Genomic DNA, 21,861 nt, shown 5'->3' with positions numbered 1-21,861 from the left:
AGACATACTAACATTAAATTATTTTACGGTTTAGACGTACTTGTTTTAGTCACTCGCGCGACATGTTTTGGAGAGCCTAGGTCTCCTTTCTCAAGCACTAATAGTGCAGCAGTACGCAATACACGGTCGTCGTGAACGCTGCTCGCACTATTAGTGCTTGAGAAAGGAGACCTAGGCTCTCCGAAACATGTCGCGCGAGTGACTAAAACAAGTGTCTAAACCGTAAAATGATTTAATAATATTACATAGTTATGTCTGAAATCATCATCTATCATCATTGGCCACAGCATCTTTACAGATGATAGTTGCAGCGACTAGAGGTATTTGAGGAGATGTCTACAGTCTACATCGACTGCGGTGACTGTAAAGACCAATGGCTGATCGGCATTTCTTGCCGCACCGATCACAGATACAAATACAAATAATTTATTGAAAAACGTATTTTACAGAGGTTCATCTTAAAGGCTAAGAGTTATTAGCAGAGGAAAGTGTGTTACAAATGCATGAACTGAACTAGGAGTTCCTGTGTTTCAGGCAGCGAAGGACAAAATTTATCACGTTTTAATTTTTTTTGTCCTTCGCTGCCTGAAACACAGGAACTCCTAGTTCAGGCATTTGTAACCCACTTTCCTTTACTAATAACTGTATGAATTGTTCTTAAATGATAAGTTCAATTGAACTGGCAATTTAGAAACGATAGTTAAAGTTGGCGCGGCCACCATAGTCTGACGGCCTGCCCTCGCGGTGGCTGTAGTAGCCTCCGGCTGTCACTTCGGAGTTCTTGAAAGGCTCCCATCTACCACCGGCATCCAAATCCACCTGGAGTCAATAACATCTAGTAAGATACAGAAGAAGTAAATCTGAGATGGAGATCCGACACTTTCTCGTCAACATGTTTTTGAAATTTTACTCCGAATATCTAATTCGAATCGAATAACAATTAATGGTATAACGGTAAATTAGTCTAGCCATCCTTTTAGGTATAGGTTGTTTGTCTGCATAATTGTATATTTTGTGTTACGGTGGGTGTTGAGCAATAAGTTCGCTTGAGAGCTAGCTGCATGTTTGGTTTGCCCAAGCCGAGCTTTTCGCAGTAATATGTGTAAATTATTGCAGGGAATTAGACAATACTCACTCTAGCGCGCCCGCCGATCCGCTGCCGCGCGTCCGCGGATGCATGCATGTTGGAGTCGCTCCAGTCGAGCTTGCCGCCGTAGTAGGTGGAGTCTTTGTTGGGGTTCAGCACCCGTGTGCCGTACGCCTGCGCCGCCAGCCGCCCGCCATCGTTGTTGATGAGAGTATGCTCGTAGGCACCGGTGCCCTGATACAGCAACACGTTACTAATCAATCAAGGAGCCGACACAATTGTTAAAACGTATGGGAGTCGCATAGTAGTTTTTAAATTGCTGACTAGTAATAAGGAAAGACAGAGAAAATCCTCTAATGTTGGTTAACAGCGTTCACGTAGATGAAAATGTTATTGTCACTTGAATTTTCAGGCGACTAAAGTTGCCAATTTCTTTTACGGAAAAACTTTCCTTATCGAGCTACTTAAGTACGTTGACGACCGGTCTGGCCTAGTGGGTAGTGACCCTGCCTGTGAAGTGTTGTCTGAGTACCCATAACACAAGTCTCCTTGGGCTTACCGTGATATAGGACTTAGTCAATCTGTGTAAGAATGTCCTATAATATTTATTTATTTAGTTTATAAGTATTATCTACGTCCCGTCTTCTTAAATATTATACTAAAGGTAGTATGGGTAGGCAGATACGTATAGTGAGTCATGTGTGATATCATATTGTACTAACGTATAGTCCTCCCTTGGCTGTGTCTCCAAGGGACCCGATAAGTTTTCCATTGTCTCCGACCGGGATAGAACCTGTGACCTCACGTTTGGGTCTCCTGTCGCGTTGCTTCCTCAGTTGATCCAATCTGTATTGATACTGGCTGAAACAATAAAATTACCTGTTCAATATTTTCTAACGCTTAGTTATATGACTAACTTTAAATAGCCCTGGGAACTTCAACGATTTGTTTAAAAAACCGTAAATTCTCGAAGGGAAATAGTTGAACCTTGTTCGAAGCTCAGTTCCGTATTGCCACGATTTATCGAATTTTATATTAATAATGCTGCGTAGGTGCACAATTGGAATAAAAGGCAGAATTGAGGTGAAGCTACGTCCATCGGCTATCAGAGTAACCCAATATTCGAAGCCTCCGGGTGGTTGTTAAATTGCTAATTAATTTTGTTAAGTATAAATAAGATATAAACTGAAATAGATGTCATATAATTTGTTCAGCTGTAACTACCTAAAGGTGAACCCAAGTAAAACTTGCGCTATGCTATTGAGGTCTACAGTCAGGCAAAGGGACCATTTAAATTTGTCGTTCTGTGGCGATAAGATAGAAAACGTTTAAGCAGTGTAAAGTTTCTCGGTACTCACATAGACGATTTACTCACGTGGAAAAACGAACTGGTAAGCATAGTTAACTCCATTAGCTCGGCTTGTTATATCTTGCGAAGTTTACGGAACATAGTGGAGCAAAGATACCTCAAGATGATATATCATGCACTGGTGGAATCAAAACTTCGTTATAGTGTCAAGTGCTGGGGGAACAGCTACGAGTATAATATGAATAAAGCCTTTGTTATCCAAAAGCGAGCCATGAGGACTGTAGTGCGTATTCCACAAACTGAGTCCTGCAAGGAATATTTCATAAACCTTAAAATACTAACTGTCCCGTGTCTGTACATCCTTCTGCTCCTCACTGACCTGGTCAAAAGTCTAAAGGAGTACGAGACCAATGAAGAGAGGGAGATACGTGTAAGTACTAGAAGGAAATACCTACACTGTAAACTGCAACCTAAACTTAATATAGTCACTCGTTGCGCAGAATTTCAGAGTGTGCAGCTCTACAACAAGCTTACCAGTGAGTGGAGGACCATCGATAGCCTTGTTTTCTTTAAAAATAAATTAAAAACACTGCTGCTGAAAGAGTGCTTCTATTCTATAGAGTTCACGACCTAATTTAGTGATTTGTCTACGTAATGTTGGTTAGGCTAGATGACAAATTTTCATTAATGGTGTCAATCGATCAGGTTTATTTTTAGGATCAAATGTCTATATGCGACCCATTGCATTAAAGAAATACAAAAGTCAGAAATGATAGTCAAAGCCAGACAGTCGTACTTCATTCGCGAAACGCTTCTAACAAAACGATATGTGAACGTGACGTCAAGTTCACTAAGAGCCCATTTTGAATGTATGGACAAAATAAGAAAATTGCGTTTTTGTCGGTGAAATATTGCGTATTTGTTTATAGTTGCTGTAGAATATTTTTTTGGATAAAATGTAAGGAATCGAATGGTACCCTTACTTTTTTCCTTTTTGCAAGTTGAAAAATTACTTAAAATTTGAAACTTTCAAGTCCTGTATTTTTGTATTATTTCCATTTTGTATATTATTTTAATATCTACATTATTGTGATAAATTACTCATTTGCTATCTATGTTACTAGATTTAGTTATAAAATTCAACATGTGTCATCATCCCTATTTAGATTAATTTAGGTAAATACGTCTGATATTGTTCTGCATGTTATATTGTATAATTCTTAGATTTAAGGATCTAGATTTAAGGAACTTAGCATATTCAAATACAATTGCCATATTGTTCATGAATAAATAAATACAATGCAATAAAGAAGAAAAAGTGACGAAGCCCTCCAGTGGTGAAGGCCGGATTCGAACTGGCGTCTTTATAAGCAATCCGGGCTAACGGGCTAATTTTTTCTTTAATATATGACATCTATATCAGTTTATAATTTATATATAGTAGTGTGACTACGTAAAAAACACAAATCAAACTATATAGTAAAATATGTTCCCAAAGTCGTGTATAAGTAAAATAGTTACGAACTGAATTAATAAACATGCTTTTGCCGTAGGTAAGTGTTGTAGTTACCCCTATTGTTTTTTTTTGCAACAGTCGGCAGAGATTTGTAGAGCTTATTATAAACTGGGGTTAAACGTGATAGAAGTAAAAGATTACAGCACATATAGGTAAATTCTCAACAAAAAAAACCACGATATGTGGCGGATAAGGTCTTTTGGTCTACAGATTGAAATGGTGATATTAAAGTTTGTTCAGTATCACTAGTCCCTAAGTGATAAATTGATAAAATAATTATCGCTGTCATTGTAGGAAGACACAGAAAACTGTGTGTTTATTCGTTGAACTCACCTGTTGTCGACGAACGCTTGCTCGTCGCCGTAGTACCACTCCTGTGCGCATACGCACACCAGTAGAGCAGCGAACATACACAGCAGCTTCATGTTTACTGCAATTACAGAAATTCATACAAAGGTAATTTAAGGGTATATGTCGAGATACGTTTCTACCAGGTTTAAACTGGTTAGTTAAACCGATAGAAACGTATCTCGGTACGAAGGATCATATGGATCGTTAGGGTGAGACTGAGAATAAGAACAGTAAGTAAACTAAAGCTGTTGCAAATGTTAGTTTGAGGTCTTTGTGCGGCTTAAGAAAAACTACTTTTAATCATGGATGTAAGTAAAGGGAGGGAGGTAGATATGGCACCAGGCGCTCGATCGTGAGCCATCAAATATAGGTTCCGGAACCTATATTGAGTAAGACGTACGGCTGAAACCAATATGTCAAGACTGTCACAATCATCTACTAAATATTGCCTGCATTTGAGTTTTGTCAACTATGAACGTCACGCGTCTATTATTAATAAAAGGTCATTGCTTTTAATACTACTCTTACAACGGCAGAGACCGTCCAATCTAAGAAGGTCTAGTTTTCCTGCTGGATTAGAATACCATATTAAATTTTACAAAAACTAGTCCTTTGGTGGTTGCCCTATTATTACAAGGAAACTTTGTTTGTTTATACTACTCAACTACATTAGTCAACAAAAAATAAATATATTTTAATTATTAAAACTCACCAATTTTGATATGACTTCAGTGATACTTCGAAGAACACAAGTAGATTTATGATACCAGAGTCTCGAAAGCGTACCTATTTATACAACGTCCAGACGCAAAGGGGAATCCTTTATTTAGCATTCATCTTAATATGCGTGCAAAATATAATATAGGCACCTAAATGACCTGTTAAAAGTACTTCCCCCGTTTGAATGAACTTTAGTGATAAGAAGTAATCCCCGTGACTGGCGTGGCATGTTATCGGACGTTTTATTTTGTGTATACATACGTTTGTTATGTGCTATTTATACATATATGTACCTATACATATTTACTTATCAGTATTACTTCTTATCATAATATAGTGTTTGTTGTATGTAATTACTAATTCAATATAGAATATATAATTAGTAATTACATAATAACATTACCTATTACTTTTGGTAGGTCATACAATCAAACTTTGCTGCTAGAAAACTTTCAACAAAATTGCATAAAAAATTGCTGCATTGGTAAAACAAAATGACATCCTAATACTGAGTATATTATACGTTTACCATCCAATGTTATATCAGCTTATTCACTGTACTATCACAAAAAGTCTGTAAATTATGATTCTACATATATGTACATCTTTTTCTTTATAAAATAAGATTTTTTTACTTGTTTCATCATGAAATAAAACTATGAAAACGGATTATATCGCGTATATTGAATTTATAATACATCCCGACGTTTCGAACTCTTTACAGCGTTCGTGGTCAACGCGATATAATCCGTTTTCATAGTTTTATTTCATGAGTAACTATCGCGGTAACCGAAGACAATATTTTGTTTCATCATATTTGATAACATAAAATAAAAACAAATTAGGAAGCTTTAAAATATATCAATAGGTAACTTAAACGCTAATTGGCAATCGGTTCAGTGTAAATCCTCTCTAGTGATACATTACTCGTGTCTACGTAAACGTATGCCCTCTATGTCCTCATCTGCGCCCGCGAGATCATCACAATCTGTCACGCTAATGTATTTATAAAGTTATCGGTTATTACATATTTAACTAATCACTTGCACCATTACATTGTTCGCGTAAACAATATGATGATGATGATCGATTGATGGTAATCATGATGATAATTACCATACCATCATCGTAAGGCCTAATAAAGCTGTAAGACAGGGTGTGATAATGCAGGTGGTTAATTCGAGTAAGATTTTTAACTTTATCTGTGCACAGTACCTAAAACTGTGGTTTGTGTTAAAAAAGTAAGCTGGCTGGAATTGAAAAACTTCCTTAGCAATTAAGGTAATAAATTTAATGAAAATTGTGTATGTTTTGCGAACAAACTTCGCAGAGTCCGATTTATGGCTGTAGTGCTATTAGCAGACGCCGGAAAGCCACAGGTCGAAGCGCCTTACAGTATTTCTACTTTAAATCACTTTGTATTTCTTCCTTTTTAATAACAAAACTTCTGTGAGACACAGACATATTAAACATATTATATAGTGACCCGTTTTTAATATGTTTGTATTTCTTCCAACCGAAAACCCAATGCGGTGCACCTAAGGGTACCTGGTCAAGATACAATAACTTAAATAATGTATGGAACTAGTCACCTGACTTTTCGTAGCTTCTGACATCGCTATACATTGTTTTTCGATAGGCGTTTGTCGATATTCATCTTTCGGCTCCAGAAATGTGTAAACACGAAATAATTTTAGCACGAGGTAATCGACTGTCGAATGCAGCAAAACAAAAGGTCCAGTGTACCTACTCGTTATCATATTACATACTTCTTAACGTAATTTTCGTGATCATGAGGAGTCGCTTACTATTGTATCGCTGGGACCTGTGTTCCTATTCTGTAAACCGCTGCAGTGGCATACCTACTGCGTCACCCGTTTTGCGTAGTTTCACCGCGCAGATGTTAAACTGGGCTTATATCCGGATAATCCGCTAAGTCCGAATGGACGCTGCATGTATAAACGTAAGCGAGGGCCAGTTTATTTTATGCTCTTTATTATAGGAAAATTTGGTCAGTTAATGCAAGTATGCGATGTAACGGAAATTACTTCGACACCTGTAAAAGTGTAACCAGTGACAAATTGTTTAATTTATTATTTAGGAAGTAATTTCATATAAGTAGTCTCCACACGCAAAATCAGCTTGAGGTGATCTTAAATTCCACATTGCTCTTTTGCCTTATGCCTGCTGTTTCGTTACTCGCCTACGATGTGTATGTAAGTATGTATATATACTTCCTACAAGACCCCCATAGCTTTTACATCTATATACCAATCTATTCTACTGCTTTTGTGTGGCAGCATAAATTTAGGGATAAAGTTTGTACGAGGTAGTACTAATACAGCGTGACGCGTTCTACGCGGACGATGTCGCGGGTAGAGGCTAGTATAGTAACATTATGCATTATAGCGCAAAGAGCAGTCTATAATAACTGTCAAAATAAATCATGGCCCGGATCAAGGGTTTTATTGCCATTTCCTAGTGTTACTCGCACCCAACTGTGTTTCGTGGTATCGCTATGTGATAGATAACTAGATAATTCAATCAACAGTAGTTTACAGTTTACAATATAGTAATCATTACCTGTGTTAAGAGGCTACATTAAAAAAAAAATAAGCTTCTCTTGTATAAAACTCTTCTTGCTAATTGTGATTTTACCTTCTTTTTTAACTGACTTCAATTCCAAGAAAGAGGAGGTTCGTACTCGGGTCTGGCTATCTTTACGGCCGTTTATTGACCATCAATAAGACAGTAAAGTTTCCTTGAAAACGGCTCATATTATGCATATAACCGGTATAGGTATGTACCAAGTTATAGGATATTTCATTTAGTATAACCTATGTCTGCTGGTAGTGTTAGTAAGAAATCTGTTCCAAATTCTCAGAGCGTTCATGATCAAAGGTATATTCCCAAACCAATACCTTAAGCGAACTCCGAACACAAGCGCACCAATAAATTAGAGTTGGTCCAAATCTAAATTTAGGGCTGACATGCAATCTTAATTACTATGGCCGATGTAGCCCGAATTTACAACCCCTGACTCCGATATATAACAAGGCAATCAATCAACAACCGTATTGCGTTACATTCTAGGTTGAATTTTGTTTGTTTAAATGAGTTTCCAAGGATTGAGAGTTCGGCTCCAGTGTGGGGGGAAAGCGGAAATGCAGAAACGCCAAACATTTTAAGCCTAGCTTTGCATGTTCCAGCTGCTGGGATGGGATTGATACGGTTTCGTAACTTCTATTCTTAGTTTGTAATAGCGTTTTCATATTTGCTATTGGAATGAATAATTTCTCTCTGTACCTATATAATCGGTTTTAACGTGGTTTTTGGTGAAACAGATTGAATGGTGTGTACGTGAATGATTACCTAACTATTGAAGTTGAATACACAGATATATTTAAAGTTTTTCAGAGCAAATTAAATACAGAGTAGGTACTTTACCTAAATATATAATTTTTAACTAAGCAAAGGTAACATGGCCCCTGTAGGCAAGGTGGAAACTTTAAACTACACACGACAATAGTCTGGAAATTCTGGAACCTTAATTAGGACGAGTATAGAATAATTTATTATAAAGAATATGTATGTATGTACAAAGGTAATTTTTTATTTGATAGCGAGACAAATACCATATTTGCACTTACCAATAAGTAGGCTATAAGTCGGCAATTCGCGTTCTAACAAGTTGGTGCCTATATAAGTGCGAGAGTGAAACATGCCACGATAGACGATAAAAGTGCAACCATCATATCTGTACTGATTTACACAACGGTAGGTAAGATAAACGTCCTAGTGCTCGGCATTCTAATGCCCAATAGATGACATTAACAGCTATCTTTTTGTAAGGCCACTATCACGGTTACGGTCTTTTTGTCGATGACTTTAGAAATCAACCAACCAACGAACTAACTTTAGAAATTTAACTATAGGGTTCATAAATAACCCCATGCGTATTGTGCCACTGTGCAACTCATTCATTCTTTTAAAATTATGGCTTCAGTCCAGTGGGACTATTTTGCCAGGTCTTAGGAGCTTTAAAAACGACTAAAATTGTACGGTTAGTACAAGACAGTGTACGGTGATTTTATTAGCTCTTGTAAGGCGATAGCTGGACTTTACAAGGGCCACGTGGGGCTACTTGGCGTTGGAGCCAGAACGGTGGTTAAACACGTATCAAGATTAATATAATACCGCGCAAGAAGTTTGACATATAGAATTTTATTTTAGCCAATCAAAACTTTAAATTACCAATCACAACTTTTTTTTAATAGCCGAACATTTTGTATTGGGAAATAGGGTATATCGTACCTACTTATTATTTTTCATTGCATACCTACTTAATTTCAAAAATCTACATGTTACACTACTCTAAATTCGAAAATTAACTGTTTGTAATAATCGATGAATAGCTAGTTAAGTAGCTAGTTAAGACTAGCGGCTCGAAATGCTCGAATTAATGTCCCCGAAATGGCCAGACATCTTACTGGAATTGCCTTCTAGTTCAAACCTATTAGCATGAACCGGGATTAAATCAGATCTAGGCGGCTGTTCATTTAGGCCGGTAGGATATTGGATACACATGTTACCTTTGGATATTTAGCTGCGGCTTTAAATACAATCAAACGTAAGACTCGTATATACTTCAGCAGGCGTATTATGGATGGATTTATCATGATAAAACAACCGTCACTTTTTAATACCGGGCGATTAAAAGTGACGGACGCCGTTTTATGACGCTGACATGTAGACAAGAACGACGAATCATATCTGTGCTGGATGAATGTTTGTCGACATCTAGTCATATTAATTATGGACGTTTTTTTTTGTCAAAAATCTTTAATTTGTGATGAAAAAAGCTACTTTGCATGGTAGAAACCCAAATAAATGATTATTTTCGATGCTCTCCAAACTAAGGAGCCAAGGTAAAATGAGTTCTATTAAAAAATATACTGGATTGCAGTGCTCAAAAAATCTCTTATTTGAGCCTCTAGCAAAGTCTATTACCACCTCGCAAAGCCGCTTACTTCCATCTCAAAGTGCACTTTTTCTCGTAACGGCTATATACCTATTAGACTCTCTCTATTCTTACCAAATGACATCATGGCAAATGCTAATACATTGCTTTTCGGATCTGTAAAGTGGAAAATGAATACTAAATGCCATTTTCCGTCTTGATCCGGCAATATTCGAGAAAAACCAAGCACAAACTAGAAGTAATTGCACCGTAGTTGTTTTGTTGCGTACACCTAGGTTTTGGTTCTAAAAAGTTTGTGCCGAAAGTGATGTTTGCGAATATTGCGAAGAGATTCAATGCACAGTTTTTTTCTCTGGCATTTTTCTGTTACAAAATGTTGGCAGAAAATGTTGTTCGTTATAGGCAACGTAAAGATAGAGTAAAAATCGTTACGTTCATTCGTTATGGTCTGAAAAATACAGATTTTACTCTCGTTACTGAAAGTGATTTTAAAAGTCTTCCAATATGCTGCCAGTAACTGCACTTAGACACTTTAGACAGGTAAAAGCCTGACCAGTAATATATGATCATTGTCAAGAGGGCGCTGTTCATTCTCATAGGGTGACAGTTCTGTAAAGTATGAAAAAATTAGTTCCAGTGAAATTCCGCAACATGGCGCGTGATTACCTATATAAATCAAATGGCGAATTCAATTTGTAAATAGGTATTTTTAGGGTTCCGTACCCAAAGGGTAAAAACGGGACCCTATTACTAAGACTCCGCTGTCCGTCTGTCCGTCCGTCTGTCCGTATGTCCGTCTGTCTGTCTTTACCGCTATAACAACAAATACTAAAAACAGAAAAATATAAATATTTAAATGGGGCTCCCATACAACAAACGTCATTTTTTGCGTAATGGTACGGAACCCTTCGTGCGCGAGACCGACTCGCACTTGGCAGGTAACTAAAGTATGCGGCGAAGCATCCACGGAACTCGATTACCATCGGCTTGAACTCAAGTTTATTCAAACTTGCCTTGTTTTTGACATAGAGTAACTTATACTAGAGCGGTACTGTCATAGTAAATTTTGTAACCCCAGTAAATTCACTGCCATCTGTCGACACACTTTAAAACTAAAAATGAAGATTTATAAAAATACGATAGAATGTATTTAAATATAGATAAATGATTTTTTTTTATTTGCATTAATTATTTTTATGATTTTGACCCATGTTCTTTCACTGATATGCGTTAAAATTGTTAAATAACAAACGAAACCGTAAACGCCATCTATACGACTGTAGGCCAAAACTAGTAGCGCCCTCTGAACGAGAATCAAATTTTTCAAATTTTCTTGATTTTCGAGGCACGTTTTTTCCTTAGACTGTATCCATCTATTACGGAGTTATATCTATCTTTGGTTTTTGATAAGATACGAACTTGACACAACTCGCCGTGCATCTCACTCGCGCTTATTGCTGCATTTGGTAGCATATTTGCTAGAGTTCAGAAACGCAATTATACCTATATAAGTAGAGTTGAGTTGAGTTGTTGAAACCATTTCTGAGCTAAGGAGAAACTTGTTAATGCACGTTCCCCGATCTGTACGCTAATGCTTGAAAAAACTATGTGGAAACAAATAGGAGCGACCCACATTCCAACTGTAAGCCCCAGTTTCGGGGCTGTTCTTGCAATAGGCGAGGATGCGTTTTAGATAAACCAGTTTAAATGCAATCTCCGGAATCACATAGGCAGTACGGTTTTGTACTAGTGGGATTTTACTGAGGACCGCTCTCGGGACAGTTTCCCTACAAAAGACCCGATATTGAAGAATAATAACGTATTTTACTCCAAAAGGCTTCAAAAAACTTGGTATGGAAATTCGAAATGCGGTATTTTTTTGCAGAAGAATTACACATTATATAGTTAAATAATCGTTGAAGCAATATGAAATATCAGTTGATGTTTGCGAGCGCTGTTCGGTGAAGACAGCCATCGTGCATCGTGTGAAAACTGGACATAACCTAAGGAGGCCTCATTTATCATAGGCAGGACTCCAGGAGTCTGACTCTGATTTTATAACCAGATTTCTTTACCAGAAATGTCACTGTTGACAGCACAGATCAAATCCATATCCAATCCATCGGTTTCAGAACAAGAAATTAAAATCATCAAGCAGGCAGGTAAGTATCGTATTTCATAAAGCAAGGGGGTAGTCGTCCTGCGATAAATCTGAAGGTAGAAGGACCAGGTTTTTGTTAGCCACAACGTTTCTCTAGGATCCCTTATATTAGTATTTCTTATATTCTTAGGCTATTTTCTAGTATTCTTCTATAGGTCTCTTATTTTAGTGTTCAAAGATTTCTAAGGCCGGATGCGCACATTAGTTGGGATGGGAGGCGACGGGAATAGGAAAAAGCTCACTGGCTGCAAACACGTAGCTCCAGTAACCAGAGCAGTGAGGGCCAGCTTAAACATCGAGCCACGATTTATATTCCTAAACTTCACTGTTCTGAATTCGGACATCAAAATAACGACATAGTTTAATGAAATAAAGTTTATTTTCAATCCATTAGGTAGGGCTTAGGATCAATTGGTCATTGTTAATGTAAACGATACTCTAAAACGTATCTAAATTTATATTATGAAATATTGAATTTTCTAACTCGATTTATATTTATTAAGTCTCAGTCATTTCTGGTAACTTATCTTAAACAGAGAAAACAAGGAGGAAAGCTAAAACTATACATACAAGTGTTAGTCACTGCGGCCATAAAAAAATTACAACTTCGGATAGTTATATTTAAATGGCTACAGGGACTAGTCTGGTGACAATTCGTATATGCAAGACAAGTTGCACATTAAGCCTAGAAATAAATTAAAAGTCGAAAAATTCACTGTACTTAAACCCACACGGGACTTAAACCCACCTACTTGAACTTGAGATGGTAGAGCACTGTACTAGTGATCCAATGGTCGTGGGTTCAAGTCCCACCCAAGACAGTGAATGTTTCCACTTATAATTTATTTATAAGCTTAATAGCATCGATCGCAGACGTTTCTGCTTGATACAAAATTAAGTTGCACATTTTAAATCTTAGCACACTGAAGCTGCATATTACAATTTGTGCTCTGTTTGTGCGGTGCCGCCGGCTTGCGTGCGACACGTCAGCCGAAAGCTGACAGTCAACCAAATCGATTCCTGGGCCACTATAGAACCTTGTAGCTGTAACTACTAGATCCATCCATACATCACTCAATAAATACTGTCGTAGAAGATAAACTAATTGATTCATTATGGATCACATTGGTTGACTGTACCTACATACGACACGGCGCCGTCAGCTGAAACTTTCGTTTTGCTGCTCATTGACTATGACGTCGACACTGTTCTATAATTTGCGCGTTGACGGTGATGTTTGACTTGCCGCCGGTGTGTGTCCGTCGGCCAATACTTGGCATGGCTTTAAAATTTGCTTTCTATCTGCGCGTTGACAGTAACGTCAGGCTTGCCGTTGCCGCCGATCAAGGAGCCTCCAGCTGACACCTGCGTGTTCTTATCTACTTTCCATACTCCCGCGCCGCTCGCTTCCACCTGTGAAACATAACAATCAATCAGTATGGCAAATGATAAATAATAAATACTAGTTATTATTTCTTTTATAAAACTAGCACCGAGAAAAGAACTTCTTACTAATGAAAGTACGATAAAACAAAACTATATAGTTTGATAAGTCGATTGTCAGTTGAATGTAAGCAGAGGGAATCATAGTTACTGCTATCTTATGTTAGTAAGATAACCCAAGGAACTGTTACTGACAAAATTGCCAGTTTATAGTATCCCTGCATTTAGGTGCTAATAACTAGTCTATTGAACTGCTTAGAAAGTATTACAAAAAGTCAGAATGTGGGTCTCAAATAATTAAATAAGTTAAATTTTTACACAACTTCGGTAACAAATCAAATTATTTAAATAAATATTTTTGATTTGTGTTTTCTATTTCAGTTTATAAGTAAAGTTTTTTCAGCACAAAGCGAAATACAACAACAGTGCAACAGTTATTTTCAGCAACAGTGTTCTATGCATAGGGGTTGGCACTATATAGGAATTGTCTTAAGCATCAAACTATAAAAACTTTTCGAAGACTCACAGTGGTTTTTCCATGAATCTGCTTGCTGATGTCCACGGAGGCTTTGGCGTTGTCATTGGCCCAGTTCAGCTTGCCCCCGAAGTGGCTGGTGTCCCCAGCTGGGCTCAGTACTCGGGTACCGTAGGCCTGCCCGTCCATCTTGCCTCGGGCGTCATTGAAGATGGTGCCTTGGTAACCTGCCTTGCCCTAGAAAGATGGCCATACAGCTTATTAATACTATTACTACCGGTTACAACATGGAGTAGGGTAAACTCGCATTATTTGGTGACACGCCTAAACAAGTTTTGAAGCATGACACCGAGGAAAGCTAGTTAATTAGGGCCTTTTAAATGGGCCTCACGGCAAAGCCGCCGAAGCCGTGAACCCGTGAGGTCCCATGTCAGTCAGGGTAAACCTAACTGATTACAATTAGCACTTATCTTTAAACATTTTTCTCTTATACTTCAAATTATGACAATTATTGTTATAAAGGAGCAAATTACAGTAAACGAAAAAAACGTCATTAGATGCTATGCTGAATTGCACTAATTGTAGCTAATCTTCTTCTCGACTTAACGTTAGTCACGCTTAGATTCTCTGCTACGTGCTATAACATGCTCAGAGCAGGGCTATAACCGCTAACACCGAAGTTCGCAAATTTGCGAACTTCGGTGTTCGCGGTAGGCCCTCAGCTTTCCGGCAAAGCAAAGCTAGTCTATGTGATATTTCCTTATTTAAAATAGTGAATACTCTCTAAACAAGAAGTAGGGCTCAGTGAAATATGATGAACTTACAAATAGCCCTTGGTCGTTGCTGCCTAAAGTGCCGAAGACATTGCCGTTACCCATTGGTTTGTTCCATGTAACGCCATTGCTGTTTCGAAGTGCCCTTCCCCAGACATTGCTATATAGGTCCCTGTAAATGAAATTACAAATAAAGCACACAAATGATGTAGAAATTGTTTATAAAAGTAAACTAGTGAACAATTTTGTAATCGATTTGAGGCTAACACTACATGGTTTTTTAGTTTGGCGTAAATAGCGACGTTGCCACTATTTTTACCGTTCATATTCCTTCTTACTGCATTTAGGGAAAATTTTCAAATCAAGGTAGGGGGAAGTCCCGTAACCACGGACGACATATAGTGCCGGACAAACGTAATATCTCAGCAACTAACAACGCGAGCAATTCAAGGATAAGTAAAAGTGGCGTTGGGGACGTACCAATGTTGAGAAACGGGATGGCATTGGACGCGCAACGGAAGGCGCTGCGTCGCATACGTTTCGGGTGAATGTTTCGGCCTAGTTTTGTGTTAAGCTGGACGTGTTTATTTTTAATAAACTCACTAATCACTTAAATTACGTACTATAAAAGTTTTGTTACATAATTGAAATAATAAAATAAAAAAAAGTATACAATAAATAATTATAATGATTTCCTATCCCTCAATACTGAACACAGTAGTAGTCCCGCAATGGCGGACAGTGAATATGTTTTTTTCGGTGGTATTTTGTACCTACGATGTTTCAGATAGAAGAACGGGTAAGTAAAAAAGGAAGAGAAGAAAAAATAATATTCGGAAACGAAGGTGTGAAAGAAGTGAACATTTGATATATAACGAAAAGCAAGCTTACAATAAAATTATAAGAAAAAGGTGAAACTGAGGGGAAATTAAATAAACAAGTGAAGAGCAAAGTTAAAAAAGGAGGGAAAACTGCAGCCATTGGTGAGAGCAACCCGTAGTATGTTTAGACTATGACGAAGACTGGATAAAGTGCTCCAGTTACCATAGGTGGGCGCAGGAAGCCTGTGTTTGACATTCCAGAATGTTCAGAAGATTATATTTGTGATCAGTGTCAAATGTTTTCAAACCGTCCGGTGCTAGGATTTCGAAATAAGTTTGTTGACTAAAGTAATTCATAAATAAAGATACTTTTACAAATACTTTTTTTCCAAAACGGCTTAGGTGTCCGTCACTGGGGGACTTCCCTCTAATTAGTTGTTATTATTTGTACTTACTTATCTCTTCCGTCAGGTAGGAGCCACACTTGAGCTAAAGCCATGCTCACCAAAGCTGCTATAACGACAAGAATGGAATACTGCATTTCTGAAAAAAAAAATATGAATTACCTACGAGTAAATATTTTATTACTTAAAGAGAAAATTTATAAAACAGTTCGGTGTCTTCCTGTCCGTTACCTCTTCACGTTTAAACAGCTGAACCGATTTAGTTGAAATTTGGTATAGGGGTAGTTTGAGTCCCGGAGAAGGACATAGGATACTTTTTTTCCCAGAACTCACCCCTAAAGGGGGTGAAGAGGGGGGTGGAAATTTGTATGGGACCCAATAAAACCGATTTAGATGAAATTGGATATGGAGATAGTCGTAATTGTTGGGAAGGGTGTAGAATAGTTATTATTCCCGAAGTCATACTCTTCTCTTCTCTTCTATTCTCTTCTTTTCTCTACAAAGTTAGGTCATTTAAATGAAACTTAGTGAACGTAGAGAAATATGATGAGTAACTTGGTGCATTATGAACTATAATATGATATGTTGCTTCGAGGTGACTGTTAATCTTACAATGAAATCGCTTTTAAACATTATAAATATTGTGTATACAAAATTTCTTAATGCCTCAAAATGATGGCATTTTTACCTACACCATTTAACACTTTTTAATTCCTCTCCTATTGTCCCCTTTTAGCACGTTAGGAAGGATTATCCATTCATTGTGTTACAGACACTTCATCAACAAATATAAGTACCTCCCAATAGTTTATTTTCGGTTAGTACCGGTTGTATACACATCACTATTTATAAGACGTAAAAAACTTTATAGACTTTAAGAACGGATTTTATGAGCTGAGGTTGAATTTTTAAATTTATACACAAACGAGATATTGTAAAACTGAACGTAGGTCATTTTAAATATTTGCTTAGCGATATCGTTCTTGACACAAATCGCCATGTTATGGAAGTATCTACATAACATTCGAGTTAGGTACAAGTGGTAAAACCTCTCAGTCAGTTAAAACATAGTAGGTACTTACTAGCTAATAGTAGGCTTCGCAACGTAAGAGAAGTTCCTTTCAACTGTGTTCAAATGACAGTTTCTGGCGTTTATATGCTAAAGTATACGGGATGGTAAATTCCCTGCCTTCGCTCCGAGGGGAATTACAGTTTCGTTAGAGCCGCAGTGAAATTTATCTTGGCAAGTAGATAGGAGTTAATAGGAGGCAAACAAGCAGACAAATCACCTGGTGGTAAACAGTTACCGTCGCCCATGGACACCTGCAAAACCAGAGGTTACAAGTGTGTTGTCGGCCTAATAAATAATATTATAGGTATAGTAACATATGATATTTTACATATAGTCATTCCAAATATAAAAAGAAGATATATGGTTGGTACTTGATTTTTTTTGGATATTTTTTTGTGTGATTTTTGACCTCGATCATCTAAAGTAACGGCATTCCAAAAATATTGTTACGTTAACTAATGACATAGGTACTATATAATTATATAACATACTACATACATACCATAGAGTAACTTATACTAGAGCGGTACTGTCATAGTAAATTTTAAGATTTATAAAAATACGATAGAATGTATTTAAATATAGATAAATGTTTTTTTTTTATTTGCATTAATTATTTTTATGATTTTGACCCTTGTTCTTTCACTGATATGCGTTAAAATTGTTAAATAACAAACGAAACCGTCAACGCCATCTATACGACTGTAGGCCAAAACTAGTAGCGCCCTCTGAACGAGAATCAAATTTTCTTGATTTTCGAGGCACGTTTTTTCCTTAGACTGTATCCATCGATTACGGAGTTATATCTATCTTTGTACATACTTATAATATAACGAATAGGGATAAAACAGCTATCATCTGTTATTAACTTATTTCACGGTCAATTTATAACAAGGTTAAATAATGTCAACTTCACAATAAGTCAACTGTTATCTCTAGTTACGTCTCCCGCCACTTTTAACACTGCACTTCACTGCAGAGTAAGATAACTACAAAAATATGGGTCCTATTTAAGTTAAAGGGGCCCACTGACTATCAGTCCGCCGGAGGATCTCGGCCTGTTACGTCCCACGTTGGAACAAAAATTTGACAGTTCCGAACAACTGATAGGCCTTAAGAAAGTTACAGATTAAGGTGACGTCTCTATAATGTGGTTACTATATCACTACATTGCAATGTCACAGCCAAACTGTATAGCAAATCAATGGGTACTTATTGTCGGTTGTCGATAAGGTTGATTTCCATATAACTTCTATATGGAAATAGCACCTTATTGACAACCGACAATAAGTACCCTTTTGATTGAGAATGGCACAATTATTCTCCATTAGTGAGCAAATACCCAAAAAAAGAACCTCGAGACGACTTGGCATTTTGAAATTCAACCGGAAAACTCCCGCTATATATAGTCCGACAAGAAATTGTCGAAAAAATGTCGAAAAATTATTGAGGCGCCACTTCCTAATACGTATCTAACTGTTATATTTTTGTCATAAAATGCTTAAACATGGCAACAATTTAGTATGGAACTGTTTTAGTTCCATTTTATGTAATTTCTACTATTTTAAGTCACACTAAAAGATCGGTAATAGTCTTGCAAAATTTGACATTTCAAATTTCAACCGTGACATCACAAAAATAGCGATAGGGGACAAATCGATGACCACAATTATTAAATTTGTGCAATTTTATTTAATATGTATAATGTAATGGGTCTAAAAAGATTAATAATTTTTTTGTTTCATTATTATTTGCTTATGACGTCATCGTACAAGAGGGAATGACCCCGACTACATAACGACCGAGCACATTGACGTGATTCACAGAGTTCTTAGGAAGAATGGTTCTTTACCGCGAGGGACTTTACCATTTGCCGAGTTTGACGATAAACAGGAAATACCACCTCACCCCGTAGTCCCTCGTAATTGGGGTGAGATGGATTTATATACAAAGGTGATTTTGGAAGATTGTTGGATCGATTTGTTTTTATTATGAGTATTACTATAGCTCAATTTTAAATTATTTTTGTAGAAGTAGCCTTAAAAACCCATCTCACCCCCCTTTGAATCCTTCTCTCCCCATTCATAACCCAACTCTCCCCGCGGACCCTACTCAGCCCATTTTACGGTACTTACTAAAAGCCATGGCTTCTGTACATGTACATATATTATCTCATAGATGCACTTTTATCGTCTATCACGCAGAGAGTGCTCTTACTTACTCTTCCTCACTCACATACCTCTTATTAAAAAGTGATAGCCACAATGACAAGACGACAAAAGCGTATGCAAAGGTCTGCTGCGGTAGATATAAGGAATGAAAATCTATTTCCGAACATTTAGTAACTCACGTTACGTTGAAATCTCATACGCAACGACAGCTCACTCTCGGCTCTTTTAATTTAGGTTCATCCAGATTAACTCTGTAACTCCTTCCCTTATAGCTTGCTTTCCTAGTAAATTACATCGTCACTCTTTTAAGCCATGGTTTTATACAATGTTGGAAACATACTGTCTTTTCCTTAAAGTAAAGGGCCATATCGTGCAGTGCAGTCTTATGGTGGTCCTACACTGGCTGTTATAAAATGGTGTATAACATTGTGTGAAAGGGACAACATGATAGTATTGATAGTGTTTTATTATGTTGTCCCTGTCATATTACAGCCAGTGTGGGACCACCGTTAATTACATTAAAAGTAAAATGCGTTGTCACATTACAACATTTTTTCTAACTGAATAATACCCAGAAAATTATTGATGCACCCAGGTACCCAATTGTACATAGAATCAATGTGTCATAATGACCAAATGTGATCGTACTCATCTTTTGATCTAGACTTGCTCACAAGTTTCATGCTAAAGTATTAAACCGCTTGTTTACTAAATAACAGTTTTAATGCGTTTAAATATTCTATTTATGAATATACTCCAAATTTAGTTGTGACTTTAAGATTGACTATAGTATAAGCATCATATCGTAATAGTCTGTTCATAGCTTTATGTAATACCATGTCTTGTGCATCTAGCCTATACTCTCTGGTTGTAGTCTATGGTACAAATGACTTTTTTTAAGAGAACTGTCAGATAGCTTTTCGGAGGCAAGACTGTAAAACGAGGATTGTTAGTTTTCTTCTGATGAACAAACATTTATTATAATAAAAAGCAAGATTAATCAAGAATAATAGTTTTATTCTTCAACTCAGAAGAGGGATTCAAGAGATTCACTCCACAAATTGCTCGGACGAAGGACAATTTGCTATTGTGATACGTGTGACGCCAATACGCAAAACATCCAACTGGTGAGATAATATGGATAATAACTCGAAATACGATAACATTGCCTCGGCTAGGAAGTCACGATCGCGGAAAAGACAACGGAATGACCGAGGCGAGGGAAGACATTCAAGGCGAAGTAGAAAATCCGAGAGAAGAAGTCGCCACGATTTCAGTGTACGTACGCCGAGTTTACCCCAATGTGATGGTGAGAGTGGCGTTGAAGGAAGGCAGAGCAGATCCCGTGACCGTCAACGGCATCATTCTCGTCGCAGGCGTATAAGGAGCAGGAGCCATCGTCGACGTGTCTCTTCGAGTGATGGTGGGCGGAGCAGCAGATCCTGTGAACGTCGGCGGCACCATTCACGACGTAGCCGTAAAAGGAGCCGTAGTTATCGACGACACTGTTCTAATGAAAGTACACGGAGTGGTGATTCGGAAGAGCATCCACGGCAAGACCTCGTCGAACGCCGAAATTACCGCAAGAAGTCGAAACGCAGTCGAAGGCAGCATTCGGGTAAGGCGAGGAGGAGCCTAGAAGTGGAGAACAGAGAGATGTCCCAGCAGGTCCATTTAACTGATGGTGATGAAGCTAACATGGTAAAAATTTTAACGAACTTAGTTAAAACATTAGCTAGGAAACGGCCAGAAGGTAACAAATTTCCAATTTTAGGCAATGTTATCCCTGAGTTTGACCCAATGGCAAAAGGGCAAACAATACACATTTGGTTAAACAAAGTTGAAGAATGTGCTAAGTTGTACCAATGGGGGGATGACCAAATAGTTCATTATGCTTTGCCAAAATTGACAGGGGTAGCCCGCACCTGGTATCAGGCTCTCCCTACAATGTCGTTTTCATGGTCTGAGTGGAAAAAAAAGCTAATTCAGTCATTTCCCAGTAGTGATGATTATGCGGAACTTCTATCCGAAATGTTGGCAAAAAAGGTTAAGTTTAATGACTCAGTCGAATTATATTACTATGAAAAAATTAACTTATTGCACCGTTGTGAGATTACTGGTAAGCGCGCTGTTGCCTGTTTGTTGCACGGGATAGAAGACCGTTCTCTTAGACTCGGGGCAAAAGCGCTTAAATGCGAAGAGCCTGAGAAGCTTCTAGAATATTTCCAATCGATAAGACAGCAATCACGTGAGCAAGGTAAAAGTATGCATGAAAGACGGTCTAATGTCCCGGGCACCAATCAGACATCTAATAACAAAATGACTAGACCACAAGCCAGTGGAACTACAGTTAAGACGTGCTATAACTGCAGGGAACCGGGGCATTTCAGCTATAACTGTACTAAGAAATTACTGAAGTGTTCACTATGTAATTTACTAGGACATGTTAGTACCAATTGTCTCAAAGTAAATAATGAGTCTAATACTAAAGATAATAACAAAATTATTGAAAAGACTGTTTTACAAATAAATTTAGGTAATATGAATGATGATAAATATAAAATACAGTTAAAAATT

General features: G+C 37.5%; 2 protein-coding genes across 2 annotated transcripts; both read right to left on the bottom strand.

Annotated features, from left to right (window-relative positions):
* Positions 1–661: 661 nt before the first annotated feature.
* LOC134754374 (gloverin-like) lies at positions 662–5,085 on the bottom strand. Its single transcript, XM_063690679.1, has 5 exons — positions 4,976–5,085; positions 4,246–4,342; positions 1,810–1,948; positions 1,136–1,321; positions 662–819 (listed from the first exon to the last, which is right to left on the bottom strand). The coding sequence occupies exons 2-5, from the start codon at positions 4,335–4,337 to the stop codon at positions 688–690; spliced, it is 549 nt and encodes a 182-aa protein (XP_063546749.1). The 5' UTR covers positions 4,338–4,342; positions 4,976–5,085; the 3' UTR covers positions 662–687.
* A 7,510-nt stretch (positions 5,086–12,595) lies between these two features.
* Positions 12,596–17,249, bottom strand: LOC134755482 (gloverin-like). The gene is made up of 5 exons (XM_063692037.1): positions 17,124–17,249; positions 16,093–16,180; positions 14,868–14,988; positions 14,095–14,280; positions 12,596–13,538 (listed from the first exon to the last, which is right to left on the bottom strand). The coding sequence occupies exons 2-5, from the start codon at positions 16,176–16,178 to the stop codon at positions 13,410–13,412; spliced, it is 522 nt and encodes a 173-aa protein (XP_063548107.1). The 5' UTR covers positions 16,179–16,180; positions 17,124–17,249; the 3' UTR covers positions 12,596–13,409.
* Between the last annotated feature and the right edge of the window lie 4,612 nt (positions 17,250–21,861).

The sequence above is a fragment of the Cydia strobilella genome, chromosome 2 (assembly GCF_947568885.1).
Source record: "Cydia strobilella chromosome 2, ilCydStro3.1, whole genome shotgun sequence".
Classification (NCBI taxonomy): domain Eukaryota; kingdom Metazoa; phylum Arthropoda; class Insecta; order Lepidoptera; family Tortricidae; genus Cydia; species Cydia strobilella.
Note: the sequence above shows the minus strand (reverse complement) of the source record. Positions and strands in the feature narration are given on the sequence as shown.

Bases quoted from the DNA above. Each gene is read 5' to 3' on its own strand.
- LOC134754374 (XM_063690679.1), bottom strand. From the start codon at position 4,337: ATGAAGCTGCTGTGTATGTTCGCTGCTCTACTGGTGTGCGTATGCGCA. The intron at 1,322-1,809 runs GTTAGTACAATA...TTGCTGTATCAG, and splicing joins CAGCCAAGGGAGGACTATAC to GGCACCGGTGCCTACGAGCA. The intron at 820-1,135 runs GTGAGTATTGTC...TATTGACTCCAG, and splicing joins GGATCGGCGGGCGCGCTAGA to GTGGATTTGGATGCCGGTGG.
- LOC134755482 (XM_063692037.1), bottom strand. From the start codon at position 16,178: ATGCAGTATTCCATTCTTGTCGTTATAGCAGCTTTGGTGAGCATGGCT. The intron at 14,989-16,092 runs GTAAGTACAAAT...TTTCATTTACAG, and splicing joins CTACCTGACGGAAGAGATAA to GGACCTATATAGCAATGTCT. The intron at 13,539-14,094 runs GTGAGTCTTCGA...TATGTTTCACAG, and splicing joins AGATTCATGGAAAAACCACT to GTGGAAGCGAGCGGCGCGGG.